At 34.1% G+C, this 19134-nt stretch overlaps 1 protein-coding gene across 3 annotated transcripts in view; it reads right to left on the reverse strand.

The window, feature by feature from the left end:
* LOC149769903 (retinal dehydrogenase 2-like) overlaps positions 1-19134 on the reverse strand; it is an 80030-nt gene that overhangs the window by 7907 nt on the left and 52989 nt on the right. For all 3 annotated transcript variants that reach the window (XM_089949674.1, XM_089949673.1, XM_089949676.1), the window contains exons 9-11: positions 16478-16662; positions 11749-11913; positions 5360-5517 (exon numbers count right to left, since the gene is read on the reverse strand). In XM_089949674.1, coding sequence (XP_089805800.1) covers positions 5360-5517; positions 11749-11913; positions 16478-16662 — 508 coding nt within the window. The remainder of the gene's footprint in view (positions 1-5359; positions 5518-11748; positions 11914-16477; positions 16663-19134) is intronic.

Here is a 19134-nt window from a genome sequence, read left to right on the forward strand (position 1 = left end):
GTTATACACAGCTGACTATATGATCACTTATAAGACGAGTCCAACTGTATCCATACAGATCTGCCAAAGCATTATACAATGGCAGGTATAAGTCTGTGCAGTTTGCAGTTGGAGTAGACTTATAAGGAAATACATATGGTATGTGGTTCAGGTTCCTGAGACTAGGAAAAGAAAAAGAAGACATCACCAGTGAAGATCAACCCACTGTATCAGTGGACCTTTAAATGCCACTAAAAATGATTCAAGTTAAGCTCTATTCTCATTACATGTGGCTTTGAGAATGCTGGATTAGAGTATTTCTGAAATTTGGGTTCATTTATGTGAGAAATATTTATGTCCACCTGTCCAGTAGACTGGACTGACATGTTTATTTGGTGGTTTTGTCTGAAAATCAATGAAGTGTGTACATACTGTAATTAGTGTATATACATGCAATTTATCTATGCTTTAATCAGATTATTTTTTCAGATGGATTATGACTGCAGTTAATCTTAAGTCAATAATAATTGCAGATACAAATATAAATACAATTTATTTTATACAAGTACTTTTTTCTAGCTTCACTTGAATATAATGCATAATTTTCATAGATCATTTTACTATTTGCCATTTCATTTTCAATACCACACACACTTGCTATAAGATGAGCCCAACAGCAAAGTGCACAGACCTAGAGCTGCCATCACATAATGTGCCAGCAGATCTGGGTTTCTGCAGTCTGTTAGGAGTAGACTATAGAATAAACAACGCAGACCATGATCTGCAGGAGTATTATGTAATAGCAGATCAGGATCTTTGTTTTTTCTGCAGATTGACTCGACTTAAAAGCAAGTATAGACGGTAAGTACAGTAACTTAAATGCAGTTCTTTTTGTTTCTTATTATCCATAACTGAATGCTAACTCGTACTGTGTACATGTGGACTGGAATTATTTTATACATCTTTTGTTGTCTGCTCAAAAATGGTTTAAATACAACAGTCACATGTACAAGATTTTCCTACAGTATTCAAGCTGAATTACCAGGAGTGTATCAGTAAGAAAATGTGTGTGTGTGTGTGTGCATGTGTGTTGGGGGCTTTTTGCTGGGTCTTTAAATGACAAGTATACCAAGCTTCATCTATTTATCAAGACTATGATTCTCAAGATAGGAACCCCAGGAGGGTTCACAACACATCTTAAATATAAATATATACATATATACACACACATATTCTGAAATTACTGGCCAAGTGGTCTAAAGCGCTCACTGTTACCGATCACTGCCATCTCACCTCTGTCTGCATGAGTTTGAGTCTCAGGCTCAGCTAACGTTGGTACATGAGAAAGCCTGCCGGTAGCTTCTCATGGGTCGGTGGTTCTTCCCAGGGTTTTCCAGGGTTCTTCCTCCACCAATTATACTGGCCACCATGCACAGCCTATCTTGTGCTGAAAAATGGCGTTAAACCCTACAACAACAACAGACTGAAACGGAACTCAAGACGATGTACAAGTAGACAAAGTTTGAAATGGAACTCAAGACGATGCACAAGAAGACAACGTTTGAAATGAAACTCAAAACGATGTACAAGTAGACAAAGTTTGAAATGGAACTCAAGACGATGTACAAGTAGACAAAGTTTGAAATGGAACTCAAGATGAAGTACAAGTAGACAAAGTTTTCTCCAGTAATATCAAATGACACTAAAATTACAGAGCAGAAGGGAAGGTGTGATGGAAAATTTTTGAAAAGGAGTCATGGCCTTGGCCTTTATGATACAAACCCCAATTAATTGAAATGTCCTCATCCTTTTTTTCTCTCACGCAGAGAAAGAAACCTCGGATGTAATTTGTTGCCATTGAGAACAATACTTTGATCTACTTTCATTCATATGTAACAAAATGGTAGCAGAAGGAGACAAACTCACATTTGGAACATTTTCGATGTTTGATATCATAACATTTGGAACATTTTCGATGTTTGATATCATAACAGACCTGGTGCACTATGCCAGAGGTGAATCACCAAACACACCAAATTGATGTGTATTCCTGCAACCAGTTCCAATGTTTTTTTCATGCCCTGACAGAAATGACCAAGTGATGGTTTTGATTAGAGCCCCGATATGACACCAGACCCACCTAATAAAGATGATGTACAGGGATACCAATTTTCATCGCACAATCTCAACTGGCTTTAAAGCTATATAGCAAAAGGAAACACAACATACTGAGCTGTGACCTTGACTTTGAAAATAGCACCCCCAAATGTGATTTGTGACACCTTTTAATCACAAAGGGCTTCAAAGTTATAAAACAGAAATGAAATCATGATGGACTGACAGAAAGAAAGAAATGCAGCTATTTGTTAAATGTATTTCCATAAAAACTAACTTTAACCTATTTTCTACCTAGAGCAAACCTTAAACTTGAACTTTCAAACATTTCCCCATAAACTGTATTGTGAAAAATTAGTAAAATGGGGTTGAAAGTTCAGATCAACGCACATGTTATTTCACATTTAGGAGCAATTTTTAAAAGAAAAGTTCCTTCTAATGAGCTATAATCAAAATCTTAAAAACAAAATTGCAGTCTACATCACTATGCTCTCATGTACTCTGTACAGGCGAGCTTAAAAGTATTGCTTTCAATACTCATTGCCCTTTGGTATATAGTAATATGACTAAGGCCACGACCTTCATGCATGAGCCACCACTCCACACATTGCTTTCAAAACTCATTGCCCTTTGGTATATAGTAATATGACTAAGGCCATGACCTTCATGCATGAGCCCCCACTCCACGCACTGCTGAAAACCAGGTAAACTTGACTTCAAGGTCAAAAAGGTGAGTGAGTGTGTCACTGAATGAACTCTCTTTACTTTATAATTACTCATCCCAAGGGGTTGAACAAATATACACAACGGAACAACTTTAACCGAAATATTAGCAGAAACTGCTGCTACCTACTGTCACTGTTGGAAAGTGGCTGCTATGTCTTATTTCTCCAATAATGTTGGCTCTGTTAAAATATCTTACTAGGCAAGTACCAGAAGACAACTACAACAATATGACACAATAAATTTCCTTGTTATCATTTGATAACTATAAACATTTCCAAATGGATTTGATTGTGGACTTGTTCCTTCCTTTGCATAATGAAATGTCTCTATATATCTCTATATAAACTTTGATGATATAATACAACAAATTTATAGTAATTATTCTTCCTTAATCATCTTTTTCCATCCTGAAATCAGTCATTTATAAGATTTTTTTTAATTTAAAATCTCTGCTGGTCCTGTATTGCTCAAATGACCATAAGAGCTGTTAATTATCACAGCTAAAGTGCTATATATCGTGCATAGCCTACATGTGAAGCCAGTTTATGGTGGACAGAGAATGTAGGTGTGATTGATACTTCTACAATTGGTCATTTTTAGGCCAACAATTCAAAATTTAGCTACAGAGGCATGTTTTAGTTGTACCACAGGCATTCAATCAACCTGTCTCAGAACCAAAAGTAGCATGTTTACTGAATAAAACCCTTGGCCAATGACTTTTTATGTTTGACACTTTGCCTCATTTGATACAAATATGTATAGATACACATAGAAACTCAATCTGAACAACAGTTTTATGTTAAATAATTTGGAAGTATTTGGGTCATTGTAATGACAACAATACAATGCAGAGCAACTGCTCATAACTGTAACAGATTTACTGGGCTGATCATAGGTCTTAGCAAGACATAAATATGGTATTATACGCTGAAGAAGAGTCACCTAGAGACGCTACATCTGACAGATTTATTGGGCTAATATATTTGGTCTTATCATGGGAGACGTCTGATATTGTCATGAGAGGTATGATATTATCATGGGAGAAATCTGACATTATATTTATAAGATTTATTGGGCTAGTCCCTTGGTCTTATCATGGAAGAAATATGGTATTATATTGACAATTTTACTGGGATGGTCCCTTGGTCTTATCATGACACAGATATGGTATTTTATGATGAACTAGAGTTACCTAGGATTACTACCTTCCACAGATTCATTGGGCTAGTCCCATCGAAAAATATTGTATTATATTGGAAGGATTTGTCTGGTCCCATGGTCTTATGGAAATATACGGTATTATATGCTGAACTAGAGTTACCTAACGATACTATCTTTGGAGTTGTCTACTCAAGAAATACAAATAATAATGTTCATGTAATTTGCATGCTTAGTGCTGAAAAATATCCCATCATTATCAAGAATGTAAATTGCATGATCCTTCCCTACCCATTTCTCCAGTCGACAAAGATAATCTGCTTTTTGAAAGTCACGAAATGGGACCTAGTTGTATAAACATGTGGTCTTATATTGTCCAAACGTTGGAAGAAAAACTGTTCTCAAAATACAAGAATGGCTGAAATTTTCAATTACTTGTGTAAATTTTAGGGATAATTATGAGACTGTGAAAAACTGCCATGTACATCTCTCTATATAGGGAAAGGCTTTGTTAGAACAATTCAGATGTGTAGTGCAAGTTCTATAAGTAGAAACAGGTTGATATGTTGGATTCAAAGTGGAAGAAAGATGCAAATTACATGAAAGTAATATGTTGAATATGCAAAATATTTTCTTCTTCATTATTTTTTTTTCATAGCAAATGTCAAAAACAGGACAATTTCCTGGAGTTAATTCACAAATATTTTGTAAATATTTTCTCTGTTTAGAGAGACTCATAAGCCCAATGTTACTGAGTGTTACAAGAATCTGAATTCTGTGTTCTTTACATAATGTTGCACATACACACTATAATAATAAAATATTTCTCACCTTCCCTATGTAAATATTCTAGTGAAGTGTCAAAATGTTTGGTAACTATGGTCGATAAAAACACACAATTTAATGGGTATTTGTTTAAATAGAGTTTTAGAGTTTTTAGAGAACTTGTGAAGCACACACCTAACCCTATATTGTATTTGACTAATCATGAGCCCAATCTTCAAGATATGCTGACTCCACAATTTTACTAATTTCTGGTAAATATCTGCTCAGGGCTACTCTATTTAAACATGCATAGTACCCGGGGAAGGCACTTTTTTAAAAAATATATGCAAGGGTACTCCGATTACCCAAAGAGTTCATATGAAAACAATAAAAAAATCTAAATGCATCTATGGGTGATTATTCTATATTGAAAGTGCCTTCCATGGGTCCCATGTATACGTTACTGGAACAGCCCTCACACATCCTATTTAGATTTTCACTCACGTTTTGTTGAAATTTTTTATTATGCTGTCTGCTGGGGCCTATCATACACAAAATACTGCACAACAAATTTCACATAGGTCTTCACTGTTATCAAAAGATAAGTGACACCTACCAGACAGTTCCTGCCTTAACAGCCTGTGTAAACATCATGGCCTTGTTAATGTCATTGGTGAAGATGGCAGCACCCAAACCATAGAAAGTGTCATTGGCTCGTTCAATCACTTCATTTATATCCTTGAACTTGATCAACTGTTGTACTGGGCCAAAAATCTGAAATGATTTCAAAATCATATATCTAGAATGGGATAAGTCACACTGAACAACCGAAAAAATGATGAACTGAGTCACAGGTGAACCTAAAAACATTCACCTTGGACTTTGTAATGATGAAACAAAAACAACACTGCCACCATCAACAACAAAAATAAAAATAAATTTAACACAGAAATTTCAGATAAACTGAGGGTCTCGGCAAAAAATTATCAGCTCATAACTTCATGCTATAGGAGGATTATTTTCTTATCCATATGACATGGTTCCCACGCTTTCCTAAAAGATAAATTTCCAGGGTTTTTCCAGGATGAAATAAATTTTTATCAAGGTTCACATTTAACCATTACTAAGTCAGAAAGGATGATCATGTACAAAAGCACAAAATGTATCACATGAAGCAAGTTTGATTATATTCCTATAAATTGGCATGTAAAGTCATTTCAATTTACAGAATAAAAATTCCAACTTTACTTTGTTGACCTGCATTAAGTTGCTAAGTGGAAACAACATAATGAACATAAATTAGTTTTGTTTCCTTTCAAACCTTTAATTCTAAAGAATTCTAAAGTAATATATATATATATATATATATATATATATATATATATATATATATATATATATATATATGCATCTTATACAAAGTAAACATTTCCTATTACAGAATATAAAAAAACAACAATAAATGCAAAGAATTAGAATCTTGTCTTGTAAGGAAAAGAGTTTAACCCTGAATTTATCTGTGCCAATAAAATCCCAAACAAGATTTTTCAAACAACCTAATCTCCTTAAGACAATCTAGTTAAAAATCCGTCATTTAAAAAACATTTTTAAAAGGAGTGACTTAAATTTTGACAAAAGACCTTCAAAATTATATACTGTATAAATAAGGGCTGAATTTTCTGTAAAATCGACTTTGACATTTTGGACAAAAATTTGGCTTAAAACGAATAGAAGTCCATTTTCTAATCCAGATTTCTTCCGAACATTCTCACCCCATTTTTCACATTTGGACATTTATGTTGGGGTGTGGGGTCATTGCAACTGCATACAAAAAATTTGGAATTTGCTGCCACTGTGCGGTAGCAGCATATGGTAGTTTCTTACCAGTGGGCCTAGCAAATTTAAACTTATGTTATATCAACTCATACCTATATGAAATTGATAGGAAAATGATATATTTTCTCAGAAATGGCAAGCATTATAATTGTTATGTCTTTAATCTGCTGACATAGTAGACGAAAATATGGCATAGATGAAACCTGACCCAGTACTTGCCATTTACTAGTCACATGACTTCATAAATCTCAAATTAAGCCATTGGAAGTTCAATAGTCGTGTGATATGAACAACACACTTCTTCTTAATGTTGTACAGAAATTCAATTACATTAAATGAAAGTCAGTACCTTTTGTAGAAACCAGAAAGAACATATAATTCTCAACATATTTATTCTGAGAACAAAGACAAGGAGCTTGTGGCTGTCACAGCAATCTGGCCAGCCTGATTCATCAAGCAGAGAGCACATGTCAATGTGGTAATAACATGATACAACAAAATTCCTGAAGTTGTTCTTGGAATAAATATGCAGAATTTTGTGTTCTTTCAATTTTGTATTTTTATTACAAACAGTATAGGACTTTCATTTAATATTTTTTGAATTTTTTGTCTCTACAACATTTGCAAATGTGGGTTGTGAAAATTGGGTACTCATGCGACCAGCAATGCAAATACCAGGTCACATTTCATCAATGCCATAGTTTTATCTTGTCTTTCTGCAAATTAAAGACATGATGATTTTAATACTTGCAATTTCTGAGAAAATAAGTAATTTTCATATCGACTTCACGCATGTATGACTCGATTTAACAACGTTTAAGTTTGCTAGGATATCCGGTAAGCAGCTATGCTTTGCCACCACCATGGTGGCCTCTTATGATGCTAGCCTGGTTTTCATACCTTCGATGTAAGGAAAGATAAGGATATCGAGGTGACTGAAAAAAAAAATCTACTAGATGAATATAATCCACAGAGTGTTTGGATTGACTCAGCATATATGTTTATTGCAAGAACCCAAATGATCCATACTGCATCCTCTGAATATTTTGGTTAGAACTCGATAAATTTAACTCACGATCAGTTTAGTTATGACTCAATTACGTGATTGTTTGGGTGTCAAATGGTGGCGGAAAATTCCCAGATTCTTCCTGACTTTCATCAATATTTGTGAAATTCAAGGACATTTCACAGTTAGGAAGAAAATATCATTCCTCCAAACTTTTCCCAATTTCCCTGTAGAAATATTGCCAATTATGATTCTTAAACTGTCTTGTCTTGGTTCGGCTGCACTGCACTGGTAGTCTTGAGTCACTCATCAAATGATGGATTTATGAAATCATAAATATGCTAAAATGAACTTGTATGACATCACAATTTTCAGCACTCCCTACTGCTAACAAATGCATGTTTAGTTTTCATTAATCTGTCATGCAGATGTTGTACATGAGATCATACCCAGTCAGTAGGAAAATGATACCTGGTCAATGTGACATGATGTCATACCCAGTCAGAAGGAAAATAATACCTTGTCAATGTGACATGATGCCATACCCAGTCAGAAGGAAAATAATACCTTGTCAGTGTGACATGATGTCATACCCAGCCAGAAGGAAAATAATACCTACTTAATGAGGAATGATGTCATACCCAGTCAGAAGGAAAATACCTGGTCAATATGACATGATGTCATACTCAGTCAGAAGAAAAATAATACCTAGTTAATACAACATGATGTCATACCCAGTAAGAAGGAAAATAATACCTTGTCAATGTGACATGATGTCATAGTCAGTAGGAAAATAATACCTTGTCAATAAGACATGATGTCATACCCAGTCAGAAGGAAAATAATACCTGTTCAAGGTGACATATCATACCCAGTCAGATGGAAAATAATACATAGCTAATTTGACATTATGTCATACCCAGTCAGAATAAAAATAAAACCTTGTCAATGTGACATGATGCCATACTCAGTCAGTAGGAAAATAATATCTTGTCAATGTGACATGATGTCATACCCAGTCAGATGGAAAATAATACCTAGCTAACTTGACATGATGTCATACCTAGTCAGAAGGAAAATAATACCTGTTCAATGTGATATGATGTTATAACCAGTCAGAAGGAAAATAATACCTAATCAATTTGACATGATGTCACACCCAGTCAGAATAAAAATAAAACCGTATCAATGTGACATGATGTCATACCCAGTCAGAAAAAAGATAATACCTAGTTATTGTGACATGATATCATATAGTCAGTAGGATACCTGGTCAATGTGACATGATGCCATACCCAGTAGGAAAAAAATACCTGGTCAATGTGACAAAAGTAACACCCAGTCAGTAGGAAAATAATATTTGGCCAATGTGACATAACATCTTAACCAGTCAGAAGGAAAATAATACCTATTTAATGTGACATGATGTAACATCCAGTCAGTAGGAAAATAATATTTGGCCAATGTGACATAACATCATACCCAGTCAGAAGGAAAATAATACCTAGTTAATGTGACATGATGTCATACCTAGTCAGTAGGAAAATAATATTTGGTTAATGTGACATGATGTCATACCCAGTCAGTAGGAACATAATGCATTGTCAATGTAACATGATGCCATACCAATTCCATGAGAAGAAAATTCCTGGTCAATTTGACATGATGTGACACAGACAAGTCTGTCCATGTCACTCAGCATTTATCAGCGTCATTCCATAAGAGATACACAATTTAAATATGGATAGTTATCATGCCCTTTCTGTAGTGAATCTATTACTACTTCCACAATTAATCATAGCAGGCAACGATATGGGGATGAACAAAAAGAACAATTATTTTTCTTGTCTCTTGGCATAACCAATGAATAATAAAAATGAATTAGTGTAGGCTGTTGGTACCAGGACAAGGAAATCTAAGTCTAAGTTTTTCTTCTGTAGAAACTTGCTGATGATAAAAAATGTAACCCCTCAACTGTAATTTTCTTGTCCCTGTTCTAACCCCAACATAAATTTTTTCATTCTATAAAATAATAGTAAGTACAGAGTCTAACATACCATAAATACTTGCTGCAAACTGCATAGATTCAAATCTGCCATCATATAGTGTGCCGGTTCCAGCAGATCTGATTCTATGCAGTTTGTTTGGAGATTTCAGCAGAACAAACAACACAGACCCTGATCTGCCAGTGCATTTCATAATGGCAGATCAGGATACCATACATACTTGCTTATGAGTCCAACTGCAAACTGCAAAGACCCATATCTGCCATCACATAATGTACTGGCAGATCTGGGTCAGTGCAGTTTGTTAGGAGTAATAAGAAGAGCAATCAACACAGACCCTGATCTGCCAGTGCATTATGCAACAGATCTGGGTCTGTGTTGTTTTCAGTTGGATCTGACTAACATGTGAGTACATACAGTAAGTACACATTTCAATTGAAATGTATAGCGCTGACAAATTTCCATGTTTTCCATGCCTAATGAGTAAACAAATGATGTTCTACAAGTTTTCATAAATTTCATAGAAAACAGATATAATATATTTATCACATAACCAACAAAACATATTCAATTCAATAAAATGGCATATAACTTGATTAGTGAATTAATGCCTCTGACATTATGCCCAATTAGAACATGTTTGGGCCTTAATGACTTGTGGTGTATCACTTCCCCAAAGTATTTTTGAGAAGGAATTTAGAAAATCCACAAGGTATTATGGCTGACAATTTGCCTTAACATTACACATTTCATGGCAAAAATGCATTATTTATATGTGATAAAGGTCAAATTTGCAGCATGCAAAGATAACAAAGATTAAGTTCCTAATATTTAAAAAAAATTAAAACATTCAATCAGGGATCAACATTAGCAGTGGTCCATTATCCCAATGTAAATGTACAAATGGAATAGTAATCCAGTCTTTGCTACTCTCAAATTAGCTCAATAGGGGGTGTGCAACTGTCATTAGTATTCATCACTGCACTCAAAAAAGACTGGATGGTACTGGTGTTCAAACATCTCTGCTGGAATCTCTGAGTGAATCCTGGTCCAAACCAAATTGTTGTTGACAATCATAATGCTAGCATTATCAGAACTGTATCTGATGCAATCTGATCATGAGATACACTTGTATATAAAGAAAAATGAATATACATCATATCTGGGACGAGGGGTGAAATGATACACCTGTTCCGTGTATCCTTACAATTCACAATATACAGCCTACAAAATGGTACATTATCGATACACATTAACTTAATGGTCTTTCCATCTTCAGAAAGTTTGTCAGTGATAGGTGGTGCCCTTTTAATGTGATATACTAGATGTATTTCCAGTATGCAGATTACAGACAGACATATACTTAGCATCTATTTATATGCCATTTGATCAGAAGCAGGATTCACTTTAGCCATTAAACAGAGGTATTTTGATCAAATAAGTATCTCTATCTCTTAATTATTTTTTTTTCATTCTTATTTATACAGTTTATCTTAACCCTGATGCATTTTTCTATCATAAATACCTGCAGAATTATAACCTTGTAATAATTTTTGTTAAGTTTGTTTTCATTTCTTTTTTACAAAGAAATAAAGACTGCATACATTTGTAAGGTAGACATTAACAATCACTTATGATCCAAAGGTTAAACAGTAGATTGACAGATTACTAATAAGGTATTTCTCATTGAAAATGACATAAAATCATGGCTCTAAAATATGTTAGGGCATGTTTTCTGGTAGACTGACATGTATCAAATAGGCAAAAAAGCTAAGTAATGTCTGTTTATCATTCATTACCCTATACAGAGAAATAGAAAAAATTGCTTGTTTTAATTCATGGTCACATACTGTTACCCATTTGTTCTTAGACACCATATTAAAAAATGTAAAATGTCTTCAAACCTTAAAAACAGGATTTATTTGTTGCCACTGGCAAACATATCACATTTTATATTATCATCAATTCCCAATAATAGTAATATACCTTATGATTCTATATAAAGTTAATACTGTAAATGGGAGCCATAGTGTTCTGCCTTATAGTGAGACTGTGTTATAATGAAGGGCTTTATAGTGTGGGAGTGTAATACTGTGATCACTACTTGTCCTGCCTTTACTGACTTGGGAGTGCAAGCAACACAATCTATGCATATACCTCTTCCTTGGCAATTTTCATCGAGTCGGTGACACACGAGAAGACAGCGGGCTCAATAAAATAGCCCTCCTCTCCCTTGCGTTGACCCCCACATTCCAACTTGGCCCCTTCCTCCTGACCTATCTTAATGTAGTTCAAGACCTTCTTAAACTGCTCCTCATCTACCTGTACAGAATAGAAATGTAGGTCAAATAATGGTGTTTAATTCACATCAGCACATGAAAGTGTATTTAGCATCAATGTAAAGATGCAAAGTGTATTGCCCTTGCAAGTCAACCTGGATTGTTCCGCACTTTACAACCTATAACACACTGATTTTGAGTTCATCACACTAATAAGTCACAAGTTCACCCTTCTGCAAACAGTTGCATAATTTCCCAAAATGGGTTATCACAGTCTGGTTTGGTTTGGTTTTGTGGGTCTAATCCATTTTTCAGCACATGCTAGGCTTTACATGGCAGCCAGTATATTTGATGGAGGAAAAATCCAGTAAGACCCATGAAGAATGATCAACTGTCAGGCAGCCAATGGCAAGCTTTTTCACATACCCACAATGCTTGAGCTGAGACTCAAACTAACATGGACAAAGGTGACATCTGTGAGTGATCCATAAAGACAAGCACCTTAAAGCACCTGTCTAGCCAGGGCCCTATCAGAGTCTGGAAGTTATTTGCAAATTCTTTGCACAAGTGATATACAAACAATTCACAAACACCAATGTTAGGCAGCAAAATAACAAATAGTTACTTAGTAATATTAAATGTTGGCAAGTAACCATCTTCAGCTGATTATTTTTACAACGTTTTTATTTATACAAGGATATGAACATTTATTAAACTAAAATTACTTTACAAACACAGACTCTGACTTTTAAAATAACTAAATTAATGAATGTGAAGACATTCTGAACCCGATGTCTACTCGCACCCTGGACTAGAAATCTTGCTTATCAGCAACTCATGTTAAGACACAATACCAAATATAATATACCCTCCTTAAATTTATTTAGATGAAATTAAGGTTACCAGAAGAACTAATAGTGAGTAACAGTTAAAGGTACTTCATGAATTACTTAGTTTTGCATGAATTAATCAAGAAAATCAACAAGGGCTGTTCCAGTAAAATATACATGTGATCCAGAGAAGGCACTCGTAATGTTGGGTACTAACCCATACATGTAATTTAGAATTTTCTTATAATTTTAATATAAACTCCTTAAAATTAAAGTACCCTGGCATATAGTTTAAAAAAAAACTGCCTTCCCTGTGTGGAATGTATTTTTAAATGAACAGCCCTGACCATTTTTACTATCCTTGAACATTTTTTTATTACCAAATTAATGTGCTTCCATAACCTCTATTTAATCTAAATGTCTTATAAATAAATGAAACAAATGAATAGAAAAGGCAAGCTAAATCTTAACTGTGATATGCTGATGATGCTATTTGATTTTCCAACAAAAAAAACAATTACTGATACTATATGAATAATATAAAACAATAAATATAAGAATATTTTAAATACCCAAAATTAAAAACGCCAGATGAGCTATGTATAATACATTTGCTACAATTATTCGTGCCTTCTGACATATACTACAACTCTTTGGCCTTAAAACAAGTAAAAGAAAAGAAAAGAGAGAAGCAACAAGCTTTCTAAAATTCAACAAATAATTTCCTTAGCATACAAAGTGAAATTGTAAAAGATGGAACTTCTGGTATTGTGAATTAAATCCCGAATAACCCTAGAATTAGAGACACAAGTCCTAATGATTAATGTTCTGAATAAACTTATAGCATATAATGAAATACTTTTTTTAAAAAAAATACAACTAACAAACAAACAAATATACATAACACATGCAATTACTTCATAAATTATTTTAAAGTATAAATATTTCATTTTGTAATGAAGAACACACCATCAATACTTGCATACTACAAGTCCAACTGCAAACCACTTAGACCCAGATCTACCGTCACATAATGCACCATCGGAGGAGGGGCCATGTGTTTTGTTTCATACATTACCCCTAACAAACTGCATGAACTGATATCTGCTGATGCATTAGCTGAAGAGCAGATCTGGGTCTGTGCAGTTTGCAGTTGGATTCAACTTATAGGGAAGTATATATAGTACAAAATTTAGTTTAGTGCCATATATTCTTTTAACTGAAATCCCTGAGAATAATTTCTGTCTTATGGACTCAAGATATTTATGTTTAAACACCAATGTTCTGGATCTTTCTAGAATTATAAGCCAGGTACTTTAAGCAAAGATACATCTGCACTTCTGTTTCCAGTGAACATAAATGGCTGCAACACGTTTTTGTGGTTTTCAGAAACATAACTGTCATGCTTTCAAACTTAATACCGACTGTACCAGACTGACATAATTATAATAGATCCTGCAAAAGCAGACACGTTTGAAAGAATATATTAAGTTAGTGGTTATAACACATTTTGTTTAATCTCACCATTTCATACTTTTATTTCAATTAACAATTTTAATGTGGCAGCTACAATAATACCATTGTTATGTATATTTAATTTAATTGTTTGTTAGTTTTTTTTTATTTATTCCATTACATGCTATTGTCATTTTCTAGAAATTCAGTTCAGTTCTATTTGACCTGACTGTTTTTCATAAACAATTAATAATAGAAAACTTTGTATCTAATGCTGACCTAGACCCTGACCTTGATTTGGAAATCAGTGAGAGTTGAAGTAAACAACTTGTTAAAAAATTCTTTTTATCCTTTCTCTGAGTAAGATTCATAAAGTGAAATCGAGGCCATACTTGGAGTACGTGACACATAACATGTATCAATTAGGTTTTTCCTGTGGATTGACCCACATCTGGGCATCTGTTTTGCGTCATAGCTAGATTTATTATTGATGTATTGAGAAATAATAGTTATTCTTGCCAAAACACTTGAGAAGTCAAAGTGTTTTATGTTGTGACCAGTTTTTTGGGATATTTATTTTGTTTTCTTCAAATTATTTGGATTCCAAGAGATTATTTTTTTCTGGAAATACTTGTGTACTAAATTAATTCTTAGAAAAGGACAGTTATTGAAATTTACACAGAGTTTAAACACTGGAATATTATTTTGTGCGATTCAACAAAGAACTGCTGACACATCAGTACAATGCTGACCACAGCATGTCATCGCCTTCCATTTTGGATTTCATCAGCAGTCAAACTCAGTTTCATTAGGACTTTTTATTACTAGGACTTCTATTTTTTAATTCTTGGATTATTCTTGGATTATTTTTTATTTGATTCATAGAACCATAAGTTCTTTTTTCTCGTTTTTACCTGGTTTTTCTGTGGAAATAAATTATTTGTTACATTTTACAAAGCTTGTTGTCTTCACTCTGTTCTTGTTACATTTTGTAAGAGCCTAAATGTAACACCATAATATTTCCAATAAAATAAGGCTCTATGTGCTGGAACCATTTCACAAATTCTCATTGAAATGGAAGTCTTTGAGACTGTTCTAAACTGGAACATACTGACAGCCACTTATATGTAAACATTATATAAAGACTGACGAGTATTTCTGGGCATTACTTCTTTCAGGGCATTTCTTGTCATGCTCACTGGGTGACGTGAGGTTGAGACAATGTTATATTCAAGTCCAACTATGTATGTTGGCAAAGTATGTGCAGTGGAGCCCTTACATAATGTTTTCAGATTACTTGTAGCTGGATTCTGTAACAAAGGGACTGTAAAGGATAAATATGGCCGCATCTTCTTTGCAAAATATTTGCAGGTATTTGCATAATATTTGTGGCAGGTATCTGCAGAACATTTGCAGCAAATGCTATCGTTTCTTTACACGTACAACTTGTAAAGCATTTGCAAAATAGCTCAAGCACACAATCTGAACCAATAAACTGCAGAATATGTCCAGCATGTATTAGCATGTTAAGGGTCAGCAAAGAATACTGCAATTAAGTTACAACTGGATGGAATATATTCCACTAATACCCTATTTATAGGTGGAAACTGATATGCTGTGAATCTTAAAGAGAGACAATACAGAAATGCTTCACATCCAGTTGCAATCAAGTGAATTTTCAACTTCAAAATTCTAAAGACTTTATGTGCATTGTGTGATTAGACCTGTTGTGCTGTGGGCTTAATACCATTTTTCCACACATGATAGGCTATACATGGTGGCCAGTATATCTGGTGGAGGAGGAAACCAGGAAATCATGGGGAAAAACCACTGACCCACAGGAAGCTACCGGCAAGATTTTTCATACTCGAACCCATGCAGAAAGAGGTGAGATGTCAGTGATCTATATAGGTGAGTGCCTTAGATGACTCAGAAAACCAGGGCGTTGTGATTAGATCTAGCATAAGCTCTCGAAAGCAAATGTGTATATACAGTAGGAACTCTTGGATATCCAGAAAAGCTTCTAAACCCATGAAATCCTGAGAAAAAACATTATCTGTGATCAGTAACTACTAATCCTGGCATGCACAGAAGTGTATTATCCACAGTGTGTTCCACTTGGATGGTGGTGCTTGATATTCAACTTGTTTAAGGTCAATATTGAGCACAAATAAAAATGTCAGGCCCTAATTTATGATTTTAAAAAATCTGAATGCTGAATTATTGCTCCTAAGACTGTATAAACACCCTGCATGAAAGGAATACAAACTTAAACATATAGTGAAAAAAAGAACAAAAGAAAAATAATTCAAATATAAAAACCTGTGGCCCTTGTTCAATACTCAAGTCCCATGGGTCTCCCACAGTCCTTTTCTTGGCTCTTTCTACACTTTTCTTCACAAATTCATCATAGATATCTTCCTGTACAAATGTTCTGGAACCGGCAACACAGCATTGACCCATGTTGGTCATTACTGCTTCATGGGCATGTTCCACTGCAATGTCAACTGAAACAAAGCAATTACAATGCGTGTGTTTACTATATAGTCCACATACATTGGAGCAAAAATGATTTAAAACATTTTCCGCCCTCAAGGCAATTAGTGACAGTTTTGAAATCAGTAATGAATTACGAATAATAAAGTTAACATGACTGATTTGAAATATGTGCATTTAGTTCCTGCAGACTGAAGAAAAACAAAAACCATTACTTTTCCAAAACTTTTACAGGGCGATTGCACAAACTCAAGGACAACAAAATATTTCATTGTCAAGTAAATTAATATAAAGAAAGACATTAATCAATGAAAAGTAACAGACGAATGACATATTTTCAATACGTAAATTTTACATGAAGCAGTGCGGCTGACCTGAGGAATTTTCGAATGGAACAAAATGGAAATTAGGAAGATCTACTTGCTATTGTTATGTGAAATGGAACTCTTTTTTGATCGTAATTGTGTCATGCATAATTGGTGCTTGAGAATCTGTGAAATTAGCAGTTATCAACTTTTTTCAAATTCAATGTCAGAAATTCAACAACTTTTATAAAACTGTACAAGGTTTTGAGAACTTCCATGTCTTTACAAGGTCCCTGAAAGAAATTTATGTTTAAATTCCAAAACTTTTCTAGGATTCCAGGACCTGTAGGAGCCATGTTTAGAACATGTACATATATATTTCTAACAAAGAACAGCTATCCCTTTTTATAATGTGGTATAGTGAACCTGTATAATTCTAATGATGGGCCTTGTAGCCATTCACCTCATAAATACTTTTGGGTGCCACTATCACAATCTCATTGAAGCATTATTTGATGTTTCCATCCGATTTACATGCAGTTCTCTCTCCCTGTTATAATGCACCCTGTTATAACACAATTCAATGTAAAATGCATTACTACTGTGGACTCCATGACCAAATTCATATCAATGCATAAGAAATAAGGGTTGAAAGAAAACATGGTGAAACGTAGCCTTATATCCCCATTTTTTTTCAAAACATCATTATTTTTAAACACTCTGATAGCTTCTGCTATACCAGTTATGATATACTGCTATTGTCAATATATTGCTCTAGATGTTCTGATTATTATGCTATTGTCAATATATTGCCCTAGATGCCACAAGGTAAAGTATTCAGAATTTGATTACGCATAACTTTAAATGGTAATTATTCACACATCTTGATCCACATACATCAATATTCCTTTGGAAGGTCATTATTGACATATCCTGAGAAGTACATGCGCCAATATCAATGTTAAATAATGTAGACATTTTTGGATGAAGTCATCCTAATAGTGTGATCCGGTACAAACTGGACCGAATATCATGCACTGTGATGTCACATCGAAAGCTGCATGGGTTGAAAACAAGTGTGTACTATCCTATTATCTGTTATGATAGGTCAAACGTCATCTTTTCCTGACTCAGTTTAGTACCAGACAACCATTGTAAACATCCATACGGTTCAATCATTTTTGTCTGCAATTTCTTTTTCTGACATTTAAGGTACAGAGCTTTCAAAGATCAGGCCTGAACAGACACTGGCTAAACTATTTTAGTATTATATTTTAGAACAACAATTAATATTTAATTTGAATAAATGCACACACATGATCACACTGACATACACTATAATACAGGTTCAGGGTTGAAAATTCACTCATGCAAATAAAAATGGCTAGTGAAAATTTATTTATGGCAGTCCAATGACTCACCATGCTCAATTGGGCAAGAGTTGATTTGAAAATGTCCAGAATATTGCCAACTACGTTCACTGAAGTCCATATTTTTCTTATAGATGTTTATTTTCCATTTGTTTTATCAAGGTCACACAAGCACTTCACTCTTACTCATTAGTACTGTTAAATGCCTACCAGAGGGAGAGCAGACTGGTTTCAATTTGTAATTACTTATAACTGGTTTTCAAAAAGTCACAGAAAACTACCTTCCACAACAATGAATTTACTTTGTTAACAACATCGAACTTTATATTTCCATGATATCTGCTTGTGTAAGAATTTATTCTGCTATTTAGTCCTTGCCAGAGAGGGCAGTCGATTTCTAAAGATTTTCAAGACTTGATGATTTGCTGTATGTGAAATATGACAGTTATCAAATACCAACTAAATGCAACCTTATCCATTAACCTAATAGCTGTACACCCCTCTATCTTGGTTTAAACTTGCATTAAACATTAAAAAGTCCATTATTACAAACATGTCTTGATACCAGTTCGCTGCATGGGCAGAAAGGTAAAATCAATCCAAAACAGCATGATTTTCATGTAATTTACATGTACAGTGTGACCCTATTATAATGCGCCATGCGATAACACAAATTCAGATATAATGCAGTTATGGCATGGCTCCTGAAATTTCATATATTCATCCACAAATGATAAAATATTTTTTATTCAAAATACGTGAAATAGTGTATACAAACTTTATGATCATTTTGGGAAAGAGATCATGA

This window comes from Sinohyriopsis cumingii, unplaced genomic scaffold (genome assembly GCF_028554795.1).
Source record: "Sinohyriopsis cumingii isolate HCF-2022 unplaced genomic scaffold, ASM2855479v2 utg003054l, whole genome shotgun sequence".
Lineage (NCBI taxonomy): Eukaryota > Metazoa > Mollusca > Bivalvia > Unionida > Unionidae > Sinohyriopsis > Sinohyriopsis cumingii.